Source organism: Chroicocephalus ridibundus, chromosome 4 (assembly GCF_963924245.1).
Source record: "Chroicocephalus ridibundus chromosome 4, bChrRid1.1, whole genome shotgun sequence".
In the NCBI taxonomy this organism is placed as follows: domain Eukaryota; kingdom Metazoa; phylum Chordata; class Aves; order Charadriiformes; family Laridae; genus Chroicocephalus; species Chroicocephalus ridibundus.
Genome location: NC_086287.1, coordinates 268437 through 296427, shown reverse-complemented (window position 1 = coordinate 296427; position 27991 = coordinate 268437). Strand labels below are relative to the sequence as shown.

The 27991-nt window shown below is 67.5% G+C and overlaps 3 protein-coding genes across 8 annotated transcripts; all 3 read right to left on the bottom strand.

The window, feature by feature from the left end:
* Nucleotides 1-350: 350 nt before the first annotated feature.
* APLNR (apelin receptor) lies at nucleotides 351-1832 on the bottom strand. The gene has a single exon (XM_063334509.1). The coding sequence runs from the start codon at nucleotides 1690-1692 to the stop codon at nucleotides 580-582; it is 1113 nt and encodes a 370-aa protein (XP_063190579.1). The 5' UTR covers nucleotides 1693-1832; the 3' UTR covers nucleotides 351-579.
* Nucleotides 1833-5926: 4094 nt separating this feature from the next.
* On the bottom strand, nucleotides 5927-17661 carry TNKS1BP1 (tankyrase 1 binding protein 1). Of its 5 annotated transcripts, none has more exons than XM_063334490.1 (13): nucleotides 17412-17661; nucleotides 16801-16903; nucleotides 16022-16165; nucleotides 15194-15839; nucleotides 14307-14379; nucleotides 12383-13609; nucleotides 9605-12093; nucleotides 8187-8520; nucleotides 7818-7950; nucleotides 7578-7714; nucleotides 7194-7360; nucleotides 6544-6609; nucleotides 5927-6238 (listed from the first exon to the last, which is right to left on the bottom strand). In XM_063334490.1, exons 3-12 carry the CDS (start codon nucleotides 16116-16118, stop codon nucleotides 6549-6551), a joined length of 5364 nt encoding a protein of 1787 aa, XP_063190560.1. In that variant the 5' UTR covers nucleotides 16119-16165; nucleotides 16801-16903; nucleotides 17412-17661; the 3' UTR covers nucleotides 5927-6238; nucleotides 6544-6548. The 5 variants fall into 5 exon arrangements, with proteins under 5 accessions (XP_063190560.1, XP_063190559.1, XP_063190561.1 ...); XM_063334489.1 differs by lacking the exon at nucleotides 17412-17661 and adding an exon at nucleotides 17022-17309; XM_063334491.1 differs by lacking the exon at nucleotides 17412-17661 and adding an exon at nucleotides 17054-17309.
* Nucleotides 17662-18571: 910 nt separating this feature from the next.
* SSRP1 (structure specific recognition protein 1) lies at nucleotides 18572-26821 on the bottom strand. Of its 2 annotated transcripts, none has more exons than XM_063334500.1 (17): nucleotides 26685-26821; nucleotides 25789-25944; nucleotides 24905-25090; nucleotides 24536-24641; nucleotides 23717-23907; nucleotides 23402-23632; nucleotides 23205-23308; nucleotides 22952-23080; nucleotides 22368-22589; nucleotides 22207-22279; nucleotides 21578-21716; nucleotides 21393-21438; nucleotides 20564-20687; nucleotides 19915-20085; nucleotides 19673-19764; nucleotides 19347-19530; nucleotides 18572-18774 (listed from the first exon to the last, which is right to left on the bottom strand). In XM_063334500.1, exons 2-17 carry the CDS (start codon nucleotides 25840-25842, stop codon nucleotides 18706-18708), a joined length of 2121 nt encoding a protein of 706 aa, XP_063190570.1. In that variant the 5' UTR covers nucleotides 25843-25944; nucleotides 26685-26821; the 3' UTR covers nucleotides 18572-18705. The 2 variants fall into 2 exon arrangements, with proteins under 2 accessions (XP_063190570.1, XP_063190571.1); XM_063334501.1 differs by lacking the exon at nucleotides 26685-26821 and adding an exon at nucleotides 26652-26680.
* Between the last annotated feature and the right edge of the window lie 1170 nt (nucleotides 26822-27991).

Below are 27991 nucleotides of genomic sequence, written 5' to 3'. Positions count from 1 at the left end.
TCCTGCTGTGCTCCGCCATACTGCTGCTCCTCTCTGCCTTCCCTCTACTTCCACCCCTACCCTGTCGCTCGTCTCAGCGACTATTGCCGGGGAGTAACAATAAACCTGCGGCGAGCGGCGTCTGACCTCCGTGTCTCCATCTCACGCTTGGAATCATCGCGAACCTCTCCCGGCCCCGACGGAGTCGGACCGGGATGTAACAACCCCCCGCTCACACACCCCCTAAAACCCAACCATACCCTCCCCCGCCCCCCCGTGCTGCCCCACACCGTGACCCTACAAACCCCACTCCCTCCCCTTACCCGCCAAGGGAACTGCACACACCCTGCTCCTTTTTTAACCAAAATTCATTTATTTGTCACAAAATCCAAAGCCCTGTGGATGCCAGGGGGAGCCGACCCCACCCGAGCCCCCCAGGGGCTCCTCCCAGGGCCTTCCCAGCCCCTGCCTCAGTTTCCCCTTCCCACGAGTGGGGCTTTCCGGCGGGGGGGGCCCCAGAGCGAGCCAGGCTCTGGGGCGAGGGGGAGGTGGTGGGGTCCCCCCGAGGAGTCCAGCTCGGGGGGCACTGGGGAAGGGGGGTCAGGCACGGAAGAGCGTCTCCTGGGTGGCGGGGTCCAGCTTTCCCCCCGGGACTGGCCCCCCCTTGGTGCCGGGGGGGTGGCTGTGCCCCGAGGAGTAGCTGGCGGAGCGGTCGGTGCCGGGGCCGGGGGGGCGGCAGCAGAGGAGGGCAGCGCAGGCATGGCGGAACCGGGGGTCGAAGAAGGCGTAGAGGAAGGGGTTGAGGCAGCTGTTGACGTAGGCGATGCTGGTGCAGTAGGGGTGGAGGTTGTTGAGGAAGGCGTGGAGGCCGCAGGACCAGGGCAGCACCTCCAGGTCCATCAGGACGTAGAGGGTCTTGACCAGGTGGAAGGGCAGCCAGCAGCCCCCGAAGGCGGCCACCAGCACCGTGATGATGGTGAGGAGCCGCTTGCGCTTGCGGGGCCCCTCGGCGCGCTCCCGGCGGAAGTGGCTGGCCACGGTGCGGGCGATGAAGAAGTAGCAGGTCAGCATGACGGCGAAGGGCAGCACGAAGCCCAGGGCAGTGGAGGAGAGCCCCAGCCCCACCTCCCAGGCGCCCTCCGTCCCCGGGGCGGCCAGGCCCCCGTAGTCCATGTAGCAGGTGATCTTGGTGTCCCCACCCAGGGCGGCTGCCCGCCGCAGCACCAGGGCCGGCAGGGCCAGCAGAGCCGCTAGCGCCCACAGGGCCACTGTGGCCACCAGCCCACTGACCCGCGAGCGCAGCTTGGCGGTGGCCAGAGGCCGGACGATGGCCAGGTAGCGGTCGAAGCTCAGCCCCGTCAGGCAGAAGACGCTGGCGTACATGTTGACGAAGACCAGGTAGCTGCTGACCTTGCAGGCGGCGGTCCCGAAGGGCCAGTGGTAGCCCAGCCAGGCATAGGCCGCCCACAGCGGCAGGGTGGCCACGAAGGTGAGGTCGGCGGCAGCCAGGTTGGCGATGAAGGTGTCGGCCGAGCGCCGGCGGTCCCGGCCGCCCTTGAAGACGGTCCAGAGGACCAGCCCGTTGCCCGCCGTGCCCAGCAGGAAGACCAGCAGGTAGATGGCGGGCAGCAGGGCCAGCGAGGGGCCCCACTCGGCATATTCGCACTCGGTCTCGTTGTCCCCGTAGGCGTAGGCGTCCGTCGCCTCCTCCATGCTCAGCTCAGCTCAGCTCATCCCGGGCTCACCCCGCTCCCCCGGCCCTCTGAGCCCGGCCCAGCGCATCCCACCGCGTTACCTCCCCTTCCTCCTCCTCCTCCGCCTCCTCCTCCTGATGGGTCGGGCGGGAGGGAGGACGGGGCCGGGGGGGGAGCCCCCGTGGGAAATTTCACAGCTCCCCCCTCCCCACCATCTCCATCTGGCTCCTTCCTGGGGGGTTTTACCGAGCTCTCACCCAAGTGTCAACACGTCAGCCCCTGAGATAACCCCCGTCCCCCCGCCCCCCGCCCCCCCGGGGGGTTCCGGCCACCCCGCCGGCGCCCGGGCTCGGGGGAGCAGCCCCGGGGGGCTGAGAGGGGCGGGGGGGGGGTCCGCCACCCGGCAGCTCCCAACTGGCATTTGGGCTTTCGCCTTTGGGCGCTGCCGTCGGGGCGTTCGCGCTTCGGGCTTCGCATTTGGCACCGGGAGCGTCGCAGCGGGGGGTGTCCCGGGGCGGGGGGGGGGGCGGTGCGGGGGGTGGCATTTGGCGTTTGGGCATTTGGCGTTTGGCATTTGGGATTTTTACATTTTGCTTCCAGGGTTTTGCATGTGGCGAACAGCCGCGGCGCCGGGAGGGTCCCGAACTGCCGCGGCCCCATTTCGCGGGTGACGCGCCGGGGGGGGCCTTTGTGCATTTACCAAAAACGAGGGGAGGGGGAGCGCGGGGGCTCCCCCCCCACGCTGCAAAATGACCTTTTTAAGGCAGCCTCTGCCGAAGGACCGGCCGGCGACGGGGAGCCCCGGCCGGTCCCGGCTCTCTGCGGGCTGCGCCGTGCGGGAAGGAGCCGAACGCAGCAACGCGTGGAGAAAAATCACCCCCCACCCCAAAATAAACCATTCGGAGGGGGCAGGAGGAGCGGGGGGGAGCTCGGCTCTGGGGTGTCCCCCGGGGCTGAACTCCGGCAATTGCGGCTTTGGGGAAAAGCACCGGAGAAGCCGAGCGGGACTTGCGGAAAAACCTGCAAAGGCTGGAGTCCGCCGGGAAAAGCGCGGGGGGGGCTCGGGGCGCGGGGCCGGAGGAGCCCCTCGCTGCGGGAGTCGGTAAATCACAGCGGAACGGGCTGCGGGAACAGCATGGTTTGAACCCGGGCGGTGGGAACCGCGGGGACGAACCGGGGGGCAAAACCCCCCAGACCCCCCCCCCCCCTCCCGGCAGCGCAGCGGGTCCCTTGTGCCGGCAAAGAGGTGTAAAGGGACGGTGGAGGGGGTTAATTCCTGTCTGAAATAGGGGGGGCGGCTCGAAGGGGTCTCCAAAATCAGAGCACACGGAGCGGTACGGGCGGGAGAGGGGCCGGGACAGGGGGTGCGGGTCGGGGGGGCAGCGGGACCCTCGCAGGGGTGGTCAGGGCGGCCACCAAAGCAGCCCCAAGGGCACCCCCGGCCGTCGGCCCGGGAGGACGAGCCGGGGCGAATCGGCTGGAGATAAGGAACAATCAAACATTCCAAGGGCCCGGGCCAGGCCCGCGGAAACGCGCGGTAACCCGCGGGGGGGGCGCGACCGCCAGCGCCTCGGTGAGGAATTAACGTTAAAAGCTGCTAAAAATTGCGGCACAAATGCGGCGGCTGCCGATTTAAGTCAAAACCTGAAGTTTGTTTAAAGAAGGGACGGACCCCCACACAAACCGAGCCTGATGAAGACGTTACTTAAGCCTATCAGCTAATAAATGGAATAAAATAGGGAAATAAAAGAAATGCTAATTAGGCCCTTGGTATCGCCAGAAACTGCTACAAAGGGAGATGTTCCAGCCCGGTAATGAAGATCACTATTAATAACGAGCTGGGCTATTTCTGTCGCCTGTGGGTAGCGCAGGAGAACAGGTAACCCTTTCCAGCCCCGCCGAGATGCCGCCGGCGGTGCCGGGGGGGCTGAAGGGTCCCCGGTCACCTCCTGCGGCGGGATGGAGACCCCCTCCCGGGGGGGGTTTTGCCGTAGCCACGGGCGGTGGGTCGGTGGCCAGGGCTGGGCCAAGGGCCCCGAGCCGCGGGGAGCAGCAGCAGCGGGGTGTTATCAGCGGCGGGGCTGATAACGAACAACGTTATCTGTAACGCCGCTGGGCAGCGGGAATGTGGGGAGGGGGCTTGGGGGGCCTGGGGCCGAGCCCGGCAGCGGGGGGCTCCGGAGGAGCCGCTCTCCCCTGCAGCGGGGGGCTCCGGGCACCCGCATCCCCCGTGAGTATATCCCGGTGCCGGCCCCCATCCCCCGGGAATACATCCCGGTGCCGGCCCCCATCCCGCCGGCGGGAGCAGCCCCCTGGGACGCGGCCGGAGGGTCGAGGCTGAGGCTCCGCCGCAGCCCCGGGATGGAGCCGAGGGCTCGGGGCGAGCGGGAGGCCCGGGACCAGCTCCGGGCCGAAGCTCTGCCGCGGGGGGCGGGGGCGGCTGAGCCCCTCAAGCGTCTGCCGGGTGCCCTTGGCCCGGGCACAAGCGACACACGCCGGGCCCGGCACAGCACCCCGCCCCGAAGGCGCGCCGGGGTCTGCCCACGGGGGACGGCAGCCGTGACCGGCCCCACGGCGTCCGCGGGCAGCCCCCCGGGCGCCGAGAGGATGCGGCAGCCCCCGGGGGGGACGGGACACCGGCCGAGCTGCCGGCACTGCCCGGGCACCCCGCGCCCCAAGGGGCCGCGTCCGGCGGTGCCGCCGGGCGGGATTCGGCGATTTCCTCCGGGGCCGCGGGCAGTTACCACATCCGAGCGGGGAAGCCGCAGCTCCTCGGCCACAGCTCTCCCTCCGCAGCTCCCCCCTCCGACAGGGGACAGCCAGCCCCGGGTCCCCGTCCCGGCAGGCGGCAGCTCGGCTCACCGGCACGGCACGGCGCCCGCCGGCGGCGCCCCTCCTGCGGCGGCTGGAGCCCAGGGCACCGGCGTCCCCCGCCGTCCAGGGCCCAGCCTGGCGGCCGCCCCGCAGCCCCCCGCGGGCTGGGGACATCGGCCCCTCGCAGCCCGCGCCGCGGCCGGAGGGAGGGCGGGCGCGAAGGTGCGGGGCTGGGGTGGGATCCTCCCCGCTCCTCCTCGGGGGCACCCCGGCACCGCAGCCGGGTGGGCAGGGAACGGGCAGGATGGGACCCTTCGGTGCCAGGGTGGGCACGCGGGTCCGGTTTGCACGGGAAGGCAGCGGCGTGCACACACACACACACACACACGAAGGTGTACACACACACACAGAGGCAGAGGTACACACACACACACACGCGCGCACACACACACGAAGGTGTACAAACACACACAGAGGCAGAGGTGCACACACACACGCACGCACACACACACACACGAAGGTGTACACACACACACAGAGGCAGAGGTGCGCACACACACACACATGCACATGAAGGTGTACACACACACAGAGGCAGAGGTGCACACACACACACGCACACATATGCACATGAAGGTGTACACACACACAGAGGCAGAGGTGCACACACACACACGCACACATATGCACATGAAGGTGTACACACACACACAGAGGCAGAGGTGCGCACACACACACGAAGGTGTACACACACACAGAGGCAGAGGTGCACACACACACACATGCACATGAAGGTGTACACACACACACAGAGGCAGAGGTGCAGACACACGCACACACGCACGCACACACAAACATGAAGGTGTACACACACACAGAGGCAGAGGTGCACACACACGCACACACGCGCGCACACACACACGAAGGTGTACACACACACAGAGGCAGAGGTGCGCACACACACAAAGGTGTGCACACACACGCGTGCCCAGCTGCGTGCACAAGGGTTGGCACGCGTGCAAGGTGAGTGTGCAAGGGGCTGCTTCCCCAGAGGGATGCTGGGGGGCGCGGGGAGGTGGGGGTACGCCGGGGGCACAGTGCCGTGGGGAGGAGCGTGGGCACCCCACTGGTGGGTGGACGCCCGCATGGGCCCCCGATCGCTGGGGCGGGAGCACACCCACGGCTGCGCACGCTGCCCCTGCGCCGACACCCGGGGCTGGGGGGGTTCACCCCTGGGGGGGGTCTGTGCCCCCCCACCAGGCAGCACCCGGGGGTGCCCGCGGTCTGTGCCGGCGCCGGCTGCGGGCAGAGAGCTCCTCCTGGTGGCAGTTCCCACGCCAGCGTCCCCACGAGGCCCCCCCGGCCAGCAGACGTCCTGGGGGGGCTGAGAGAAGACCCAGGGTCCCCCCAAACCAACCGACGAAGTTTTATTGTCCTGTCAGAGTGGCACCAAAATCCTGACCTGTTGCTCTTTGTCTGAGGGTGATACAAGAGCAGGGGGCGAGGGGAAAGGGGGATGCACTGGCCCCCCCTCCCCAGCCCCGGCGAGGCGGGGACCGAGGGGAAGGGGGACACCGGGGGAGGCCCGTGGGCCGAGGAGGGGGGAGGAGGTGTGGGGAGGGGGATGGGGACCCTGCGAGCATCATACAAAGTGCATAGATGTGTGTGTGTGTCCCGCCATGGGGAGGGGGCGGCCTGGCCCTGGGGACAGCGTCCGTCAGCCTCGGGGACGCGCCGTCAGGACAGCGAGCCTGGAAGAGACGGAGCGGGCAGGGGGGTGAGGGATCCGCGGGGACCCCCAGCCCCAGGGGTGACCCAGCCCTGGGGGTCCCCAGCTGGAGCGGGCAGGAGGGGGGGCTGCCCCTCCTGGCAGCACAGAGCCCAGGGACGTGGGGACACACTTCCCCCTGGGCCACCCTGGCCGGTGTCACGTCCCCCTCAAGCCCCCTGGGACACACAGCCCGATGTGGGGACCACGAGGAGCGGGTCCCCAGCTGTGCCCTGCCCTGGGAGGGCCGGGGTCAGTCCCCAGTGACCCCCCAGCTCCCGCACTCACCCTGCTCAAGGTTTCTTCTTTTTCAGCTTCAGCGCTTGCAGCCAGTGCGGGGGGGAGGCCTCGGACCTGGGAGGTGTCGGCACTGCATTGGCATAAGCCCCCCAAAAACACCCCCGGGACCCAGACCAACCCCCAGGGGCACAACCAAGAAGGGTCCCCGGCTGATCTAGGCTCCCTGGGGGACTGGGGGGAGACTGGGGGGACAGGCGGGGAGCTGGGGCATTCAGGGCTGCATCCCAGGCAGTGTCTGGGGGGAGCAGCCCGGGCTCTCCAGGACACCGGCCCTGGGGACGCCGCACGCAGCAAAGCCTCCCCTGGCGCCCAGCTCCCCCCAGCCCAGCTCTGGCTGCCTACGAACACTGGAGGTGCCAGCCTGGAGAGCCCCCACACCCCTCAAAACCCCTTCACACCCCTAAAGCACCCCAAAACCCTCCATGCCTCTGGAACACCCCCCTCGGTACTGCTACAGTGGGGCACGGAACCACGTGACAGCCCCCCAGCACCTCCCCACCCTTCAGCATCTTCCCCCCATCCACAGCATCTGTCCCCAGATGCGCACACAGCCCCCCAAGCCCCCCCCTTCCCGCCCCCGTGGCTCCCTAAGCCCAGCCCTCGCTTCCCCATGAGGGTCCTGCGCCCCCAGCACTCACCCCGAGGACTTCTCCGGCTTGGGGGGCAGCGCCAGGGGTTTCCCACTCAAGCCGGGGATCTTGCAGGACTTGGAGCGCTGCACGTGGGGGTCCTTGGCAGGGGTGGCCTTGCTGTCCCCTGCCGGTGACCCCTCCTCAGCCGAGCGGTTTCGTCCCCTCAGCTTGGCCTGGGTGCAGCAAAGTGAAGTCAGGGGGGGCACGCTGTGCTCTGCCCCCTCCACATCCACCCACCGCCTCCTCCCCATCGCTCCCCACACTGCCCACCTTTAGCCCAGCCCCCAGTCCCAACCTGCCTCAGTTTCCCCTCCCCTTGTTCAACGCTCCCTCTCTCCTGCCTGGCCAGGAGCCATCACCCCACTGCCTGGGGATCCTGGGGGTCCCCACCTTGAGGGCAGAGGTGCTGAGGCCGGGGAAGAGCGGCACCTTCACCCCCTTGCTCGACAGGGACGCTCGCACCCGCCGGCTCTTGGGTTCCTCCGCTGCCTCGTCGTCAGAGGATGCTGCCAGGGCTGGACGGGGCTCTGTGGGGAGGACGTGGGGGACAGTGTCACTGTGAGATGCCTCTGCCCAGGACAGAGGGCCCTGTGGTCCCTTTCCCCTTGTCACCACCCCAGGGGCTCTCACCTGTGGAGTCCCGGAAGATCCAGCTGTCCCCCTCCGAGGTGGCCCCGGGGCGGAGGGCCGGTGCCCGGTGCCGGCGCTTGCGTCCCAGGTTGGCCTTGCTGCGGTACACGCTGCTGTCCAGGACCTCCGTGTCCTGCAGAGCCCGCGGGGACAGGTTAGTGCCCAGCACCCGGGAGATGTGGGGCCCCCCCAGCCAGCATGCCCACGGACGCCCACAACGGCACAGAGGGACCCTCAATCCGCAGCCTGTCCCTCGGAGGAGGTTAAGGCTGGAGGGTAAAGCCCCCGTCCCCAGAGCAGGACAGGAACAGGGCCCCCACACAAGCTGGGCACCCCCAGGGGGCTGGAGGCTGCCCCCTCACCACTCACCTCCAGGAAGGCAAATTCCTGCCCGGCGTGGTCCGAGGGTCCCTCGGGCTGAGGGGCGCCCAGGGAGAGCCGCTTCTCCTCCCAGCTCGGGGGTCTCTTCCCATCCGGGTGGTCCAAGGGGGACTCTTCACTCCCCATGTCCAGCAGGGTGCCACCGGCAGCCTCCGGCAGCAGAGGGGAGGCCCTGGGGCTCCGCGGGGCAGTGGCCGGCTTGGGGAGGCCCCTCTCCTCCTCAGTGGGGCTGGGCAGCTCATGCCGGGGGGATGCCGCAGCTGGGGGGTCAGCCTGAGTGTCGCCCATGGGCGGGCTGGGGTCCGAGAGACGGATGCTTCTGCTCAGGGAGACAAGACAAGACCCCAGAGTTCCTCCAGCTCCAGCTAACACGAGCTCTTCCCCTGCCCCAAACCTCGCCTCCGTCAGCCTCCAGGGGAAACTGAGGCATGGGGAGGGCCAAACGCTGCTCCCGGGAAGTGAGGGCAGGACCCAGGTGTCCAGGACTCTCCCCTCTCTCCCGGGATGTCACACCAAGGGGGTGGCACCTCTGTGAAGTCTCCCCAAAGCCCCTTCCCAAATGCTGGCACAGAATTTGGGGTCTGGGGAAGGCAAGGAGGCTGCCAGACTCACCGGGGCCTCAGGCCAACTCTCCCCCTTGGGGCAGAGAAAGGGGCCAGACCCCCCAGTAGGGTCCCCAGCCCTCAGGAGGTGGCCAGGGGGACATCAGGTGACCAAGGGGCAGGAGGAGGATCAGGGCCAGCTGGGTGCAGGATGGCGCTGGCAGCAGGAACCCACATGGCTCCCGGGGCAGGAGGTGAGGGGTCCCCACAGCCCCACACAGGGCGACCAGGCTGGGCCCTTCCTGAGCCCCGTGGGGCTTTTGCTTCCCTCCTCCTGGGATCCTTATTTTCAGGCAGCTTGAGGGAATTTATCATTTTGGGAATCCCCAGCTCTGCAAGTTTGGCAGAAATCAGGGTTCCCACATCCTGGCAAAGCAATAAGGGCACGGGGCTAATTCTACCACTTTTCTGGGAGGCGAGGGAACACCAGCACCCCCCAGACTTCATACAGGGCTCTCCATGTCAGAGGGAGATCAGCCCAAGAAGCCCCGAAGGCATCATCCCCTCCTAGATCAGCTCAAGACAGCAGATCCTGCCGGGACGATTGAAACCCAGTCCCTCGAAAAGCTCCTGCTCCAGTTGTGGGGCTGGAGGCTGCAGGAGGAAATGCGGAGGCTGGGGCAGAGGAGCTCTGGCAGCCCAGGGCCAGAGGCAGCCGGTCCCCCGGCTACGTGTGAGGCATGGTAGGACACCAGCATGAGGCCCATGTCATCAGAAGTCCCCACTGCAGGACAGCATGGGCACCCGAGGGCGACAGGTTCCCCCCCGGGGCTGCACTGCCACCGCCAGCGCCCTCCTCCTTACCCATCCGCTGAGCCGGCGTCATCTCCTGGGCTCTGCTCCCCAGCGCCGAAGTCCCGGCTCCGGGCCGCGCAGCGGGCACCAAACGCACTGGCCCATTCCCGGCGCTTGGCCTCGGCATCGCACAGCTCCACGCTCCAGCCGGCTGCCTCCAGCTCCCAGTTCCAGCCTGGCCCTTCCAGCCCAGCCTCCTGGGGCTGGGCAGAGCTGCCCGGGGCAGGCAGGTGGCCCAGGCCCTGACCCCAGGCCATCTGGCCTAGTCCAACCCCGCTGGCGTCACCAGTGCCCACACAGCTGGCGGCATCTGGGGTGCCGAAGGAGAGATCCCTCTGCCAGTCTCCCAGGGGCTCCCGCAGGCCCTCGGACCTCATTCCGCCAGCCCAGGATGTGGAGCCATCTGATATTGCTCTGGCACTAGAGGGATCCATCACCCACTCTGTCCCAATGATGCCGAACTGGTTGTGGCGCTCAGCTCCCCCAAGCTCTTTGGCCCAGTCCCTGCTATCGGTGGCACCGCGCTCCTGCCGGCCGGTGCTGCCCCAGCTGGGCTCCTGGGCAGGGGGATCGGGGGCACCGGAGCCAGGCAAGTCATCTTTCCTGACACTGAACGTGTCGACCAGCTCCTTTTGGCCAATGCCACACTCCCCAGCCCAGCTCAGCCGGCCAGGACTAAACTCTCTTTCTTCCTTTTCGGCATTCGAAGAGCTGAACTCGCTGGCCCAGGCCGGTCTGCTGGGGCTGAACTCCCGGTCCTGGCTCTCCGCGTCCCTGGTGCTGTATCTGTCATCCCAGGCCGGTCGGCTGAGTTTGAACCCGCTGTCCTGGGTCTCCATCTCTCTGCTGCTGCACTCGCTGGCCCAGGCCTGTCTGCTGGGGCTGAACTCCTCATCTCGGGTCTCCACGTCCCTGGTGCTCTGCTCACCATCCCAGGCTGCTCTGCTGGGTTTGAACCCGCTGTCCTGGGTCTCCACGTCCCCGGTGCTGCGCTCGCTGGCTACGGCTGGTCTGCTGGGGCTGAACTCCCTGTCCTGGCTCTCCACATCCCTGCTGCTCTGCTCATCATCCCAGGTTGATCTGCTGGGCTTGAACTCCCTGTCCTGGCTCTCCGCATCCCTGTTGCTGTGCTCATCATCCCAAGTTGGTCTGCTAGGCTTGAACTCCCTGTCCTCAGTCTCCATCTCTCTGCTGCTGTATCCATCATCCCATGCTGATCTCCTGAGCTGGAACTCCCCATCCTGGGTCTCCATGTCGCTGGTGCTGCACTCACTGGCTTCGGCCGGTCTGCTGGGGCTGAACTCCCGGTCCTGGCTCTCCATGTCCCTGCTGCAGTACTCTCTATCCCAGGCCATTTTGCTGTGGCTGAACTCCCTGTCCTGGCTCTCTGCATCCCTGCTGCGGTACTCGCTATCCCAGGCCGGTCTGCTGGGGCTGAACTCCCTGTCCTGGCTCTCCGTGTCCCTGGTGCTGTATTTGCTGTCCCAGGCCGGCCTGCTGGGGCTGAACTCCCTGTCCTGGCTCTCCATGTCCCTGGTGGTGTATTCACCGGCCTCAGCCGGCCTGCTGGGGCTGAACTCCCGGTCCTGGCTCTCCATGTCCCTGGTGGTGTATTCACCGGCCTCAGCTGGCCTGCTGGGGCTGAACTCCCGGTCCTGGCTCTCCATGCCTCGGGTGCTGTACTCGCCAGTCCAAGCTGGGCGGCTGGGGCTGAACTCCCGGTCCTGGCTCTCCATGTCCTGGGTGCTGTATTTGCTGTCCCAGGCTGGTCTGCTGAACTCCTTCTCTGGGGTCCCAGTGTCCCCAGTGCTGGATCTGCCAGCCCAGCCCAGCGTAAAATCCTCGTCCTTGCTCTCAGCGTCCCTGCTGCTGTATTTACTGGCCCAGTCTGGGGCGAGCTCCCTGTCCCCCACCTCCGCGTCGCTGGTACCATACTGTCCGGCCCAGGCAGGTGTGATCTCCCCATCCCGGCTCTCCGGGGCCCCGGGGCCATACCTGCCAGCCCAGCTGGGCTGCCTGGAGCTCGGCTCCTCATCCTGCTGCTGGCCGTGTCCCATGTCGTAGCTGCGGCTCCAGTTGGCCTTCCTGGAGCCGATCTCCTCCCCACTGCCCACACTGTCCAAGCCATAGCCCGTGCCCCATTTGGGTTTGCCAGCACCGAAGTCTTGATCCTGCAGGCAGCTTTCCTCTGCGCCACGGGACTTGGACCAGTCGCTGCAGCCCAGTCTCGCTTCCCCCATCAGCTCTGTCCCTTTGTAATCTCTGCCCCAGTCCTTCCTGGTGGTGCCGAAGGGCTCATCCTGCCGGTCCCCATCCCTGGTGCTGTGGATGCTGTCCCAGCTTGATTTGGTCCTGAATTCCCGGTCCTGCTCCGTTTCACCAGGCCAGTCTCTGTCCCTGGCCACAGCCTCAGGGGTCCAGTCGAAGGTGCCGGCCTGCTGAGCTCTGCCAATGCCGAACTCACTGCACAGGTCCTTCCGCGACCAGCCGAGCAGGTCCTGGGGAAAGAGGGCAAGAAAGGGGCAGAGGGGGCTAAAGGGGTCGCAGCCCCGGCTCACGCAGCAGAGAGGAGAGTTGGAGAGGAAAAGAGAGGGGGAAACACCCTGGGACACCTGAGGGACACAGCACTAGGTCCCATCCCAAGGGGAGGCCAGACCCTTCCACCTGCCCACCCCACCCCATGGGGCCCCCCGTTCCTGGGGGGTCCTAACCTGAACCCTTCCCCTCCCGGGACCCACCGATACCACGGCCTGGTGCCAACCCTTCCCGGCTCCTGTGGCGCCTTACCTGCGGGGAGCCACGGGCCTTGGGTGAGGACAGCAGCTCCACCAGCCAGCCCGGGTCGGCATGGGGCTGGAGGTCCCTCGGGGGTCCCTCGGCCTGGCCTGGCCCGCCGGGGCCCTGCGGGCTGGCAGGGCAGTCGTCCACGGTGCCCAGAGCTGGTGGGGCAGCCTCAGTAAGGGGCATGGGCTGGGTGGGGGGCTTGGGCTCAGACAGGTCCTGGCCAGGCTCTGTCACACAGAGAGAGGAGCAGGGCACAGTGGCATCCCGCTCTGCCTCCCCTTCCTCCTCTTCCTCCTCCTCTGACGAGCCCTCAGCCTCCCGATGGGGCACAGGGCCCCCTGGACATGGAGCCCCCTCTGCTCCCCAGCCACCGGCCCCTTGGGGCTCGCCATCCCCCTGGGAGCACGGGGGGCCCGGGGCCGGGTCCTCCCCATCCGACTCTCCCTCTGCGGAGAGCCCCGAGTCAGCCGTCTCCCGGATGGGGGACTGGGGGGGGGACGCCAGCCGCCGTGCCCCCCGCGAGGGAAATGTCCACTCGAAGGACTGGGAGAGGCTCCAGCCGGACTCGCTGCCCAGGGACAGCTCCGACGGCGGGTCCCCGGGACGGGGCAGGGCGCTCAGCGAGCCCCCCAGCGCCCCCATGCCCTGCCCCGCCATCGGGGGCTGCAGCACCCCCTCCGAAGAGCGCCGGAGCCCTGAGTCCCTGCCAGAGGGAGGGGGGCTGAAATCGGGACCCTCGGGGGACTGTGGGGACACTGGGGAGTCATCAGGTCCCTCCGGGGAGCCCGGGGGACGAGAGGCTTTGGCAGGGGGCTCTGGGGGTGGGCTGGGGGGACCTGGGTACTCAGTGGCAGCCTCGGGAGAGCCGGGGGGGCAGGTGACTCTGGGAGGCAGTTCGGGAGTGCCAGGGGGGCTGGCAGTATCAGGGGATCCCTCCCCAGGAGTGTGGGGGGAGCCAGGGGAGCGGGAGATGCCAAGCCGGGGTTCGGCTGTGGAGGAGGGAGCGCCGGGGGCCTGGATGGAGGCGGCCGAGACCTCAGCTGGAGGCTGAGGTGGGGGTTCGGGGGAGCCAGGGGCCAGGGTGGGGGACCCAGGGACTGGGAGCTCTGGGGGGGCATCGGGAGAGCCGGGCGCCGAGGCAGAAGGCTGGAAGGGAGCTCCTGGGGCCGGGCAGATGGGGGACCTCGGGGAGCCAGGGGGTCCGAGGGCACCCGGCTGGAGAGAGGAGAGCTGTGGAAAGAGCCGGAGGAGAGGGGATGTCTTGTCACTCGAGAGGAACGCCCCAGGCGTCACCCACCCGCAAATCACAGCCCCTCTCCACAAATCCAAGGCAGCCCGGGTGGCTCCCAGTGGGCCCCCAACCCCATTCCATGGCCGGGGGCCACTGTGAGCCACCCAGGCTGAGTGTCCCCCCCTCCAACACCCACCCTCCGGCAGTGCGGAGACAGATGGAGAGGAAGAAATGAAGCAGGAAGAAGTAAAAACACCCTCAGCCCGGATCCCCCACCCCACCGTGGGGCTGGGCACCCCCTTGCCAGTGTCACCCTGCCGGCTGCCACCCTGGTGTCACCACGGCCCGGTGTCCCAGCCAAGCACGGGGAGAGGGGAGTGGGGTTGGCAGGGAGCCCGAAAAGGGCCTGCCCTGCCACATACCTGCCGGGTCACCAAACCCTGGCTGGTGACTCACGGCTGCTCCCTGCCCACGCCTCGGCAGCAGCGCTGCCACACGCCACCCCCCCTCCAGAAGAACCTGGCCCCGTGCCCGGGGAACCCGGCTTCACCGGAGGAAGGGGCGGTGGGCACCCTGAGGAGAAAGGAGAGACACGCACCCCGCAGAGAGGGAGCCCCGGAGGAGACAGGAGAGCCCCGAAGGAGAGAGCCCAGGAACGGAGCTGCCGCAGCACGGGAGGGCGAGGCGAGAACTCACGTCAGGGGGGGTAGGTGGCCTCCGGCGTCCGCGGGGGTCCCCGGCACAGCTTGGGCCGGCTGGGGGGGAGCCGCTGCCAGAGAGAAATGGGGAAGGAGAATGAATTTTTCCCCTGCGCCTCCACTCTTCTCTCCCCCCACCTGCCGAGGCACCTCCCAGCCCCAAACCACCCGCTCTGGCCGCAGCAGGATGGGGTCGGGTGAACCACAAGAGGCCCTTCAATCGCTGCAAGCCATACCCAAAACCAGAACAAATTATCAGCAAGGTTTTGACTGCAGAACGGAGGGAGGCAAATCAGCCTCAATCCCCTTTCCAGAAAGTTTTTAGTGCTTTGGAGAGCAAGTTTCTCACACTCTGGTTTAAAATAGCCCCCGTCTCGCTCTCCCGGAGGTGCCCAGCCTTCGGGAGCATGGCCAAGCGCTGGCTCTCACCCAGGACATCCTGCAGCCAGGAGTCCCGCAGATTGCTGAGTTCCCTCCGCCTTGGCACAGCCCGGCAGGAAAAAAAATAGCAAGGATGGGAAAAAGGGAACGTTTCCCCAGGGGAACGACCCCCTCCCCGTTATTCCCAGCCCCAGGGCAGCCCCTGCCCAGGGAGCGGGATGGCTGGCTGGCTGGATTCCCGGCCCTCGGGGGCGGCAGGCGCGGCGGCAGCTCCCGGGCCAGGACGGCCCGTTCCTGTGGTCAGAGCAAACCGCCCGGCACGGCGGCGGCCGCCCCAGCCTTCCCACGGAGGCAGCTCAAGGCGCTGCCTGCTCAGGAGGAACACCGGCCTCGTACCGCCAACCAGACCTCAGCTCCGTTATTCCCATCCCCAGCACGGCTCAGAGCAAAATCTCCCCGTCCCTGCAGCCCCTCGCCCCCCCGGGTTGGTTCCCAGCCCCTCACCTCGTCTCAGCAATCGGGTGTTCGCCTTCCCCCGTCCCCAGCTCGCCCGCCGTGGGTTGGGGTGTCTGGCGGGCTTCGCTAGGGGGGGCTCCGTCCGCCTCCCCGCTCGGACGTCTCCGGAAGGCGGTGAAAATCTTGGAGCCGAAACGAGAGGAGGGATCAGGGCAAAAGGGTGAGAGCCGGGCTCGGTCCGGGCTGCCCGGGCCCTCCCTGCTGTCCATTTTGGCCAGGATCTCCTCCACGGTGGTGCCCGGAAATCGCTCCGGTTTGGTGGCCACCGGCACCGGCGTCACCTTGAAGGGAGCTGGGCCTTTGCGAGAGGGTGTCGGTGGGGCGGGGGGCACCTCCTCGACGGGGGCCGGACCCGGGTCCTCAGCAGCTGCGACTGCGGGGGATGGATGCCCCTTCCCGTTGAGGGTCTCAGGTGACTTGAGGGTGAAGGAGGGACGCCTGAGGGGCCCCCCCGAGCCACCCCCACTGTAGGGCTGGGGCCCTGCCAGGCGGTTCATCTTCTCGGCGGAGGGCAGCTCTGGGCGAGGGTGCCGTGGCCCCGGCGGGGGCTGTGGCAGGGAGGGCTTGGCAGGCACGGCCGGCTTGGGCAGCACCCGGGGTTTGGGCCGCACCGGTGGCTTGGGGCGAGCAGTGCCTGGGAGAGAGGAGAATCACCACGTTGGAGGAGCTCTGCAGCCCCGCTGGGCTCCCCAGGGAAGGCCAGCGGGGCACACCAGGCCGAGCACAAGCCTCGGGCACCAGGGGACCTTCCCCAGAGCAGAACAGGCCAGCAAACACCCCCCCACCCCAATTTCTCCCAGCCCCACGGGGACAGACCTTTCTCGGGGCTGCCGGCCGCCAGCCCAGCCCCGCCGGTGCCCGTGGGGGAGGCACAGGGCACGGCAGGGCGCAGGGGCTGCGGCTGCGAGGCCATGGCAGAACTGGGGCTGGGGCTCGGCAGACACAGCACAGGGTCAGCCCCTGGGGAGAGAAGGAGGAGAGAAAAGCGTTACGGGGAGGGTCCTTTTGCCCAGGGGCTGAGGCTGGCAGGACCCAGGGGCCAGCAGCTGCCTCCTCCAGCCGTGCTGCAGCATGGTGCCAACCCTGTGCCAAAGCCTCGTGTCCACCTGTGCCGGCAGCTGGACAACGTGCCAAACCGCTATCGCACCGCCAGCCCTCTCCTCACAGGGACCGCCCTGTGTACACCGGCCCCGGCTCGCCCACACCACGAGGGCAGGGCGCAGGGACCCCAACACCGCCTCAGCCCCCCTCTGCCTGCGCCCCTCGCACACGGCAATAACGGCGTGTACCCTGGAGCGGCTCCCACACACCGCAACCCCCAAAATCCCTGCTCTTCCTCATTTGCCCAGCCCAGTCCGGCATCAGCCCGCCCCAGCCCCCCAACACGCACACGTCAGCCCGTCCCAGCCCCCCAACACACACCCCTCACCCCCAGCGACCTGTGCCAGCCCCCCCAAACGCCCCCACACACCCCCCAGTTTGCCCAGTAACCACACCCGCCCTCTCCCCGGGTTCGCCTGCGCCAGCCCCAGCCCCGGGCTGAGCCCCGCGGGCTCTGCCAGCCCCCCCCGACCCCCGCGGGGTGCCCCGCTCACCTTCCCCACGGCAGCCTCATGTCCGGGGCGGGCCGGGGCCGCGGGTGGGGGGTTGCCGTCCCCACGGGTCTCACGCTGCGGCCTCTCCCGTGACTCACCGGGGCTGCGGGGACAGGAAAAACCCGCTCGGTGCCTCCTCCCGGGCCCGGCCCTCCCCTCCTCTCCCCGCCTCGCTCTCCCCCCCCCCCCGCCCCGCGCTTCCACCGGCCGCCCCAACCCACATCTGGAAGCCATCGGGGGCCCCTTTCCCAACCCCTTTGGCAACCCCGGGACGGTGACGAGGCCCCGGGACGGGATGTGGGTCCTTGTCGTCGTGTCGTCGTCCCCCCCCTCAAAAAGTCCTCCTCCTCCTCCGGTGGGGCCTACTCCCGTTGCCCCGGCAACGAAGCCCCCCGCTGGAGTAGCGGGGTAGGCCGCAGGCCAGCGGGGCCTAGTCCCGTCGCCGTGGCAACGGAGCCCCCCTCTCGATTTTGGGGAAGGGGAGATGGGGTCCCCGCGGGCCCGTTGTGCCCGCCGGGGGACGAAGCCGCGGGGTCCCCCGCGGCTTCGTCCCCCGGCGGGCACAACGGGCCCGGGGGGACCCCGGTTCCCGGTACGCGACCCCCGCTCACCCTCCGCCGCGGCTGCTGATGCATATTCATGAGAGGCCACGCCCCCTCCTCCCCACTGGCCACGCCCCCCAGCAACCAGCGAGAGCGGCGGCACGGAGCGGCCCCCGGCGCCGCGTGGCCGGGCGGAGCAGGGAGAGGAAGGGGATAGAGAGGCGCCGGGGGTTACCATAGAGAGGAGGCTAGAGGGGCAACCGCCCCCCTCCCCCAGACCCCCAACACCTCCCAGACACGCCGAACGCCCCCCCAGACCCCCCCAGCACCCCCCCCCAGCCCCTCAAGTCCCCCCCAGCATCCTCCTGAAGCCCCCACAGCCCCCCAACACCCTCTCACCCCCCAAAACTCCTCCCCTGCAGCCCCAACACCTCCATCACCCCCTTTAAGCCCCCCCAGCAGCTCAAAGCCCCCCCCACACCCTCCATGCAGCCCCCCAACACCCCCCACACTCCCCTGCAGCCCCCCCAACCACCCCAGCACCCTCTTCCCCCCCAGACCCTCCTGCAACCCCAACACCTCCCTGTGGCCCCACCAGCACCTCAAGACCCCCCCAACACTCCCCTGCAGCCCCCCCAGAACCCCAAGGCCCTTCCAGATCCCCCTTGCAGCCCCCCTGCCCCCCAGTACCTCCCTGCAGCCCCCCAACACCTCCCCACAACCCCCCAGCACTCACGTGCAGCCCCTCCAACAACCCCCCCAGCTCCCAAAGCCCCCCCAACACCGTCCCTGCAGCCCCCACAGCCCCCCAACACCCCCCAGTACCCGCCTGCAGCCCCCCCCCACAGCCCACGTGGGAAGCGGTGGCCGTAGGGACCGGCACTAATGGCCTCGGCCCCCCCCCGGCTCCCCCCCAGCGGCCGCGGCTAGCGGCAGAACCCCCCCCATGGCACCGGGAGGGAGCGGCCCCGCAGCCCGGGGAGGGGGTGCTCAGCCCCAGCCCCTGCTCAGGTCTGGCTGCGGGGAGGGGGCCATGCCCCCGCCGGCTCTGCACCCACACGCACGCCCTGGGGGGGTGTTTTTTTATTCAATCCGAAGAGGGACCCAAAATACAAAAAATAAACAAAACCAACAAGGAAAGAAACAAGGAAACAAACCCGAGTATTTAAAAAAAATAAATTGATGCGGAATAGGGCTGAGGGGGGGCTGCCGCCCCCCAGGGACCCCCTCCACGGGTCAGGCTCCCCAGGGGGCCTGGGGGGGCTCCCCGTGGCCGTGTCCCCTTGGCGCCGGGGGGTGTGGGGGGGTCCGGAGCCCAGCCCCGGGCCCTGCGCGGTCCCCAGGAGCGGCTGGGGGGGGAGGGCTAATCCGAGCCGGATGCCGAGTCCTCCGAGCTGGGGGGCGGGCTGGGCCCCCCCTCCTCCTCCGAGTCCTGCGGGAGAGCGGGAGGTCAGTGCGGCACAGGTGAGCTCATCAGGGCAGGGGGTGAGGTCAGAGCAGCAGGGATGACATCACGGGGCAACCAGGGATGAGGTCATCAGAGCAGTGGGAGTGAGGTCAGCGCGGCGCAGGTGAGGTCATTAGGGCAGCGGGAGATGAGGTCATCAGGGCAGTGGGGGATGAGGTCATCAGGGCAGTGGATGAGGTCACCGTGGCGCAGGTGAGGTCATCAGGGCAGTGGGGATGAAGTTACCAGTGCAGGGGATGAGGTCATCAGGGTGGCAGGGGATGAGGTCAGAGCGGTAGGGGATGAGGTCATCAGGGTGGCGGGGGATGAGGTCGGGGCAATGGGAGATGAAGTGAGAGTGGTGGGGGATGAGGTCAGAGTGGTAGGGGATGAGGTCATCAGGGTGGCGGGGGATGAGGTCATCAGGGTGGCAGGGGATGAGGTCAGAGCAGTGCTCCTGTTCCCCCGCCTCTCCCGTGCCCCACAGCGGGGACGGGTGACAGTGGTGACATGGGGACACAGCGGTACCGGTGGGTCCCAGCCCCCCCGCGCCCTACCTCCTTCTTGCTCTCCCCGGAGGAGCTCTCGTCGCTGGAGACAAACTCCTTGCTCTTGAAGCTCTCGCTCATGCTCTTGGCAGGGGACTTGGTGGAGGACAAAGACTTGGAGGCAGCGCCTTTCTTCTCCGCTTTGCCCTTCGTCTGCTTCTCCTGCTTCTTCTTCTTCTTCTTCGACCTCTCCCTGAGAGCGAGGAGACGCGTGACCCCCACGCCAAGAGCCCAGGATGCTCCTCACCCCCTGCAGGGGCCCCGGCACCGCGACGGCGGGGAGCACCCGATTTCAGCAGGGTAAAGCCCTGCCACCCCCTCCCCAGCCCACTCACGCCTTCGAGCTCTCAGACTTGCCGCCCACGCTGTACTCCTTCATGGCCTTCTCGTAGTCCCTCCGGGCGTCCTCCGCCTTGCGATCCCACTCCTGCAGCAAGAGCGGCGGGTGAGCAGGGACTTCCCTCCTCCTCCTCCACCCTCTGAACCACCGGGGCCCAACACCGCCCCCACCCACACCACACCAGCGCTCTCCACCACGTCCCATGCCGACCCAGACGGCCCCTGCAACTCCACTCGCCTCTTTCTTCTCCTTGGACATGGCTTTCCAGAGCTCCCCAGCTTTCTTGGACAAGTCCGTGATGCTGATGCCGGGATGGTCCGACTTGATCTTCTCACGGTTGGCGTTCAGCCAGAGCATGTAGGCCGACATCGGCCGCTTGGGAGCGTTGGGGTCTTTCCCCTTCTTGCTCTAGATGGCAGAGAGCGGAGACAACAAGCATGGCAGCCTCCAACGGCACCACTCGCTGCAGGCCGCGGCACCCGGGGCTGCCTCAAGACGAGGGGCTGGGTCTCAGCTCGCCTCCGACACCCCACCGGCCATCAGGCCGCACCGCCAGGGGAGGGGGGCTGGCAGCGCACACCTGGGGTGGCTGGAAGAGAGGGCTGCTGGAAGGAGGAGACAAGTCCTCCAAAAACCCAAAGGCCTGGCCAGGCACAACGTGCCCTTTGGCAAAGACTCCACTGAGACTGAGCTGCGGGAGGCAGCGAAGTCGGGCTTGGACAACTGACCCGGCCAGGGCAAGCACGGCCAGTGGTGGCACCAGACCAGATTGCGGCAGGAGGCAGAGGTGAGTCAGCTCTGCCGGCATCGCTCCCAACAGGGAACAGCAATCCACGCTCCGGGAGCGGCTCCTGGTCCCCACAACCCACCATCACCAACCGCTCACCTCCACCTGCTTCTTGCGGGGCTTGCGTTCTTTGACGATCTTGGCCTTCTTGGCTGGCTTCTTCTCATCCCGGTCGCTGTCGCCATCACCACTGGAGGAGCTGGCCGAGGCGTTGCTATCAAACCTGCGTGGAGGTACTTGGCGTCAGCGACAGCGCGAGACCCCCCACCCCAAGAAGACGAAGCACGAGGTGGGGAGGACGCAGCAGCGACAAGCAGGCGGCAAGACCTGCCCCCCAACTCCCCCAGCCTCTGGCAACCCATAACTCGGAGACTTCCTGAGCTGAAGCTGTTGTGTGCACACTTAACAGCTCTCGGGGGACCTTCCTTCCACGAACACGGCTCATCATTTTCTGACTTCCTGTAAATTTTAGGCACTCAACGCCACACAGCTCAACTCCACCGAGATCCACCTCCTCCCATTGGGCCGAGCCGGGATCTCACCAGCAGACGACAGCCCTTCACGCTGCGATTCTCACCCACCCTCACCCCCAGCTCAGGATTTCACGGCGCCACGTCCCATCCTCCTCCCGCCATTCTCTTTCCCAGGCTGAGCGGCCGAGGCCTCCTCCAGGAGCCATCCGATCCCCCCGACGGCCCTTCCCGAACCCTTTCAAGCCGTGTAATGTCATTAGAGCAGAGAGTGCCCAGAACTGCAGCCGCTTCTCGAGATTTTTAAGTCCAGGGATTTGTAAGGTGATACTGGCTGTGCCCGCAGCATTCCCCTACGTTCACACAGCCCCACGCCGCCACTGCCCCCACACGACACCCCCAAAACAGCACCTTCCAAAAGGCCCCCCTAGACAAACCCCTGCCCGGCCTCTACTCACTCTTCAGCCACATCGTCGTCCTCCTCTCCGGGGTTGAAGGACTCATCTGGAAGGAGAGAGAGCAGGGGTCAGCTTATAGCGAGGCGAGGACAGACAGGACTTCACCGTAGGCCAGGGGGAGAAGCCTGAGCGCCCAAGACAGCCCCCCGGCAGTCCCTCACGCCTCCCCCAGCCTCAGCCCTCACCCGTCTCCTCCCCAGAGCCGTCACTGCTGTCGTTGGCGTTCTCCTCCCGGATCTTGCCCTCCTCCTTCATCCTCTCCAAGTAGGCATCGTGCTGGTCCTCGTCAGAGTCCGCGTATTCGTCGTAGCTCTGCTTCATGCCCTGCGGGAGAGACGGCGTGAGAGCCACTCCCTGCGCCCACCCCACCTGCACACATTCCCCCCTGGAAACTGCAACTCCTGGCATGCTCCTGGGTGGGCACAGCCCCGGACACATGCACGGGGCGGGGAGGACGGGACACCCGCCACGTCCCCTCCTTCTCCCCATCAGGGCTCCAGAGAGAGGGGAGCAGAAAAGTTATCTGAGTTAGGGGGGGCCCCTCTCGCAAATCATGCCGAGTTACTGGGTTTAGTCAGGGACCACCACGGCCATGCAGAGGAAACCTGCACCAGGAAGAGGAAGAGGAGAAAGAGGAAGGGATATCGCACGGACCTTTTTCCTCTACAAGGGCAAGGAGAGAAAAGAGAGGTGAAAAAAAGGGGAAAAGCAGCAAAATCCTGGAGAGAAGATAGCCCCCAGCCCTCTCCCCACCCCAGCCGGCGGGGCAGCGGTTCCAGCGGGGTGCGGGGAACCAGCCCTGCTCAGCAGGTACCTCCTTGAGGCCTCGGTTCTTGATGTTCAGCTTCTTGGCATTGACGAAATCAAAGAGCTTCCCGTACTCCTCCCTGCAGGAGAGGGGGGGCAGTCAGGGACGGGGGGCAATCAGGGGGCAGCCCGGCGGGTACGGCAAGAGCTTGGCCCGCGCCCCAGCACCTCTCTATGCTGCTGAAGGTGTACTGCGTGCCCTGCTTGGTCTCGATCTCGAAGTCGAAGGAGCGGGTGGTGGTGGTCCCACGGGCGAAGTTGACGAAGGAGATCTCGTCGAAGCGGATGTGCACGGGCGGCTTGTGCACATAGATGAAGCCGCGCTCCAGCGGGTAGAGGAGCCCCGAGCTGGCCTTGTAGGAGCAGGTGATACACTGGGCTCCGGAGTGCCTGCGAGAGCAAACGCAGCCGCCTGACACCACGGGGAGCAAACGCCCTCCCTGTGCCCGTCCCCGCAGCGAGACAGATGGCCCCAGCAGCCAGGACGAGGCCATCAGCAGCTCCCCCGGCACGAAACTCAGAGAGCCCCTTCTCCCTGACCACAGGAACAAGAGAGAAGGAGAGGGGCCGGTCCTGCTGCCAGAGTCGGGGGGGTCTCAAACAGTTGGCCTCAGGCTGCCAAACCAGCAGCTTCTCCCGCCCTAGGGAGGACAAGGCTTTGCATCCCTCCCCACCTCCGCACCCTTTCCTGCGGCAGGAAGATCCCACGTTCCCCCATCACACCCGCCTCGGCCGGCAGCAGCGCGCCTCACCCCTGGAAGTTGCCAGGCACCGTGATCTTGCGATTCACCAGCGCCTTCATGACCCGGCTGACCATCTCGTAGAGCGAGCCCGACATGTTCTTAGTGAGCCGCCCCTCAAAGCGTTTCTCCACCTCCTCCCTGCGTGTCCAAGAGGGCAATGGTGAGAAGGGGAGTGCAGGAAGGAGGCTGATTACCTCCCTCTGCACGGCCCCCAGATTCAGGGAGCGGGTCAAGGAAGTGGCCTGGCAGGAGAGGAACTCACTCGTTCATGTTGAGGGTCAGCGAGATGTCCTCATCCTTGGAGAAGAGCAGGATAAGGAAGTGGTAGCGGGTCTGGCCTTGCTTTATCGGGGGGTCCAGGCTGATCTGAAAAGAGAAGAGGCAAGGCCCTGAAATGCCCTGTACCCATCACTTGTCACCCTTCCCCGGGGGAGGGATGAGCCCCCATCCCCTCCTCACCACGAAGAACATCTGCCGCTGGTCCTTGTGCGGCAGCAGGAAGAGGCGCAGCACTGTCGTGTAGGGGATCTTGTAGTCGAAGGTCTTGCCGTGGAGGTGCAGGAAGGTGGGGTAGATGCGGATGTCGTACCGCCCGCGAGGCGTCAGGCACTGCAGCTCCCGGAAGATGCAGATGGCATCTCCGGTGGCCTGGATCACGTCTGCCTTGGAGAGGACGTTCTGAGCGAAGGCCTGCAAGGGAAGGGAGTTATGGCTGGGTGAGGGTACCCAGCTCCCCGCTCTGCCCGACCTGCGGCCCCCTGGCCCCCAGCTCACCTCCACAGGGTCCACGCCATCCTCCTGGGTGGGGGGAACATAGAAGCGAACCTCCATGAGCGAGACCTCGGCATCATCATTCTGGTGGAACTCCAGCGTCACCTCGTTCTTGCCCGTCGTGCACTGGGAGACGTTGCTGAGGGGGATCTCGAACACGGGCTGCTCCCCAATGTCAAAGGAGAGTAGCTGCCCTACGGGGGTGGGAGGGGAACGCAGCCCGTCACAGCGGGATCAGAACCACCCTGCTACGAGGCAGGGAGAAGGCCCACCCTGTGGGGCAGACCCACAGTGTCCTCCTAGATCCCACCTCACACAGCAGCCTCCATCTTCTCCCAAAATCCAGCAATGCTTCTCCTCTCCCCCCCTGCATTCCCATGCTCCAGGCTTTCCCCTTCTGGCTACGGCCCCAGAGATCGACACCAGTCAGAACTGAACAGGAGGGAACCGTCTGTTCCCATGTTCCCCTGGTCTCAGACCAGGGAGAAGCGTCCACCAGTTCCCCAGGCTCCTTCAGGAACCGCTGGGCTCTGCCAGACGCTCGCAGCTCCCGCACTGACCCTTCTTTTACACTGAGCTTTCCCTGCCTGCAAAACTTCCCCCCGCCGATTCAGGGCCAGCAGGTACCTCCTGCTTTCCTGGGATGGCCAACGTCCTCGCTGTCCCTGAGGACACCACCAGGAATCAGGCCACTGCCCAGGGGACGGGCTGGGTGATGCAGGAACAGCCGCGCTGCTGGGAAACCATCCCAGCTCCCGGAACAGCCACACCGCCCCGGCACAGAGGTTCCCTTCCCCCAGTAATGGCATCACCACCACTCACCTCCGAACCTCACCGTCCCCCAGTTCCAGCCCTTCACACACAGGTCCTTCTCCGCCAGCTCCAGGCGATAGTGGGCCTTGAAGAAATCTGAGAGCTTATCGAACTCCTGGCCGGGGTGAGAAGGAGGGAACATCTGTCAGAAACCACCGAGTACAGCCAGGTGCTGCCCAGAGCCCATAACTGGGATGCAGCCCCCCCACCACAAAGGAATTGGCAAGAAAAACAGCGGTCAGAGCTGGTTTTGAGGGGCTCAGCGCTGTGAGACTCGGCAGGAGCACAGCTCGATACCGGATAAGCGCAAGGCAGCAAGTGGAGAGACGCCAGCCAGGGACAAGGACAGGCCAGGCACGCAGAGGCTGGGGGACTCACCGATTCCCGGAAACCATCGTATTTGTAGACGTGGCCATTCTTGGTGAGCAGCTTGAGGCCGTGACCGAGCGCCACGCGCCGCCACACGCCCTCGGCCAGCTCCGAGGCCTGGATGTTGTCCACCTTCCCCGTCTTGCTGTTCTTGAAGATGACGCCTTGCCGGCTCAGCCGCAGCCGCCCATCATTCTGCCGGGGGAGGCAGGCATGAGGGGGGGCTCGCCCCGCATGCAGGGGCACAGCCCAATGGCGCCAGCAGCTCCGGCCCAGGGAACCGTCGCCCTTCGGGCGCAACAGGTGGCTGCACAACCCCTCCATGCAGAATAATGTGACTTCCCCAACTGCCCACCAGCTTTGCTCCTCACACGCTCTTTACCACCCAAATTCGGGATTCGAGTGCCCACAAGAGAGTCGTCAGCACCCTCGGTGCCACTACAGTGCTGTAATTCCATCGGGCTTTGGGGACGATCTCCCAAAAGCCAAAGGGTTAAGGGTGCCCCAGCAACCCCTTGAACGCCCCCTGCCCGTTCCCCCTGTGCTGGAACAGGCTGACGGCCAACACACAGCCCTCTCGCAGCAGCTCCGGCCTGAAAGGGTGGACGCGCAGAGCTGGCATCCCCGCTCCCTGCTCCTGGAAGCGTTCCCAACCACAACCTCGCTTGCTCCGCACCGGGCTGGCACTAAAAGGCCCCATCGATGCTCCAAAACACTTCAGCCCCGGAAACGAGGCGCCTCTGCTCCCCGGCGAGATCAGCAAAACACCCTCTGCCAGGACGGGGGAGGCGCCAGGGGCGAAAGCGCCCACAGCTGCAGGTCTCACTGCAATGTGCTGCCCGGTGGGGCCCAAGTGGGGTCTCCCTGGGGCCCAACCCCCCCAGCCCGCTCACCATGGACCCCTTCACCTCCTGGTATATCTCGTTGAACTCCAGCGTGTCAGCCATGGTGGCTGGGGGAGGCACCTGGGGTGCGGGAGGGGAAGGAGGCGCAGCGCAGCGAGGGGTTCAGTTCCCCCCCGAGCCCGGCATGCCCCAGGCACAGAGCAGCTGTGGGGGGAGCGGAGGGTGAGCGGAGCTGGGCCAGGTGGCTACCGGGGGAAGATGGCTCCTGGCCCTCCCACAGGGAGCCATCTTTTCCCAGGGAGCCGCTCTGCAACCTCACCCATGCCAGCACCCCCAGACCCCCTCTGTCCCCCCAGAGCTGCTCCTGCTCCCACCCCCACTTTCCTCACCCCCCAGGACGCTGCCTCTCGGGGTGACACTGACCCACTCGTGAGGGGCAACCCGGACCCTCCCGGGAGCCCTCTCTCCCCAGACCTGCCACAGACCCAGGGCCTTCCCCTGGGCCCCCCCCACCGGTGTGTCCCCCCCGCACCGCCCTCCAGTGCCTCCAGCCCTGCCCTTCCCCTGCCCGGTGCCCCCCACCCCACCCCAAACCACTCCCCCGCACCCCAAATTCCCCCCCTCGCTGCTCCAACCCCCAGTTCTCCCCGGCCCTGAGCTCCCCCTGCGGGGTCCAACCGCTTCCCCGGCCCTGCCGATCCCGGGCCTGCCCCCCGCATCCCGGCCCCGCACCCCATCTCTGTGGCCCCCCCATCCCGGGCCTGTCCCCCCAATGCCAGACCTGCCCCCCCCCGCCCCGCCCCGGCCCGGCCCGGCCCGGCCCGGCCCGCCCCGCCCCCCGGTCCCAGCCCCCCCCGGCCCCGCTCCCCCCGCCCCTGTGCGACCCCCCCGGCCCGGCCCCCCCCCCGCACCGCCGCCACTTTTCCCGCCTGCGCAACACGAACCTCGCGCGAAACCTCCCCCCCCGCCGCCGCCGCCGCCGCCGCCGGAAGCCGTCTCGACTTCCGCCATAGAGAGAAGCCGCTCTGGGCGCCGGCCGGAGGACCGCGCGGCCGCGGCGGCGGCGCGACCATAGAGCTCCAGGAGGACTCCGGCTAGAGAGGACGCGCCTCCCGCGCCCGCCCCGCCAGCGAGGTGGGGGGTGTGGGGGAATAGAGCGGCCGCTCCCCCAGCGCTCAACGGCCGCGCTGCCCCGCCGGGCACCATAGAGCGGCGGGAGGCCTTCGGGCGGGGCGGACCCCGCTGGGGGGGCACCCAAATAGGGGGCACCCCCCAAGACGGGGGCACCCAAAAAAATGGGGCACCCCCAAGATGAGGCACCCTAAATATGGGGGGCACCCCAAAATGGGGCTACCCAAACAGGGGGCACCCCCAAGATGGGGCACCCTAAATATGGGGGGCACCCCAAAATGGCCCCCCCCCCATGAGCACCCCGCCATGGGGACCCCTCTCAAACCCTGCAACCCCACCTGGGGGCACCGAGCCCCTCCCCGGCCCCGCCCGCGGGTCTGGCAGGCGGGGAGTCCCGGGGGGGGAGCGCGGGACCCCTCACAGGGACCCCCAGTCCGGGGGGGGCAGGCACAGACACACACCCCCCCCCCCCCGTCCCCAGCTGCCCCCAGCTGCCAGGCACACAGCCCCCCCTGCAGCACTCTCTCCCCCCCCGCACCCCCCAGACCCCCCTTTGCCCGCCTCCGGCCCCCGAGGAAGGGGGGTGCAACCCCCCCCACGCCCCCAGGTGCCCCCTCCCTCCCTACACCCCCGTGTAACCCCATCTCCCACCGCCCCCACCCACCCCAGGAAGGGGGGTGCGACACCCCCCCCAGCTCCCCCTGCAACCCCCAATCTCCCCTTGCCCCCCTCCACTCCCCCAGGAAGGGGGCTGCGACCCCCCCCAGCCCCCCTCCATTCCTCTCACCCCCCTGCACCCCCAGGCCCCCCCATTCCCCCCCCTTACACATTCACCCCTCCAGGAAAGCAGTTGCGACCCCCCCCAGCCCCCCCTCCATCCCCCTCCCTCCCCCGCAGCCCCCTACCCCCAATCTCCCCCCTGCCGGCCCCCCCCACCCGCCCAGAAAGGGAGTTGCGACACCCCCCCGCCCCTCTCCATTCCCCTCTCCCCCTGCACCCCCCATACCTCCCCCATTACCCCCCTCAACCCCCAGGAAGGGGTTGCGAACCCCCACCCCCTCCCCCAAGCTGCCTCCTCTCCCCCCTCCCCCCCGCCTCCCGGAAGCGGGGTGCACCCCCT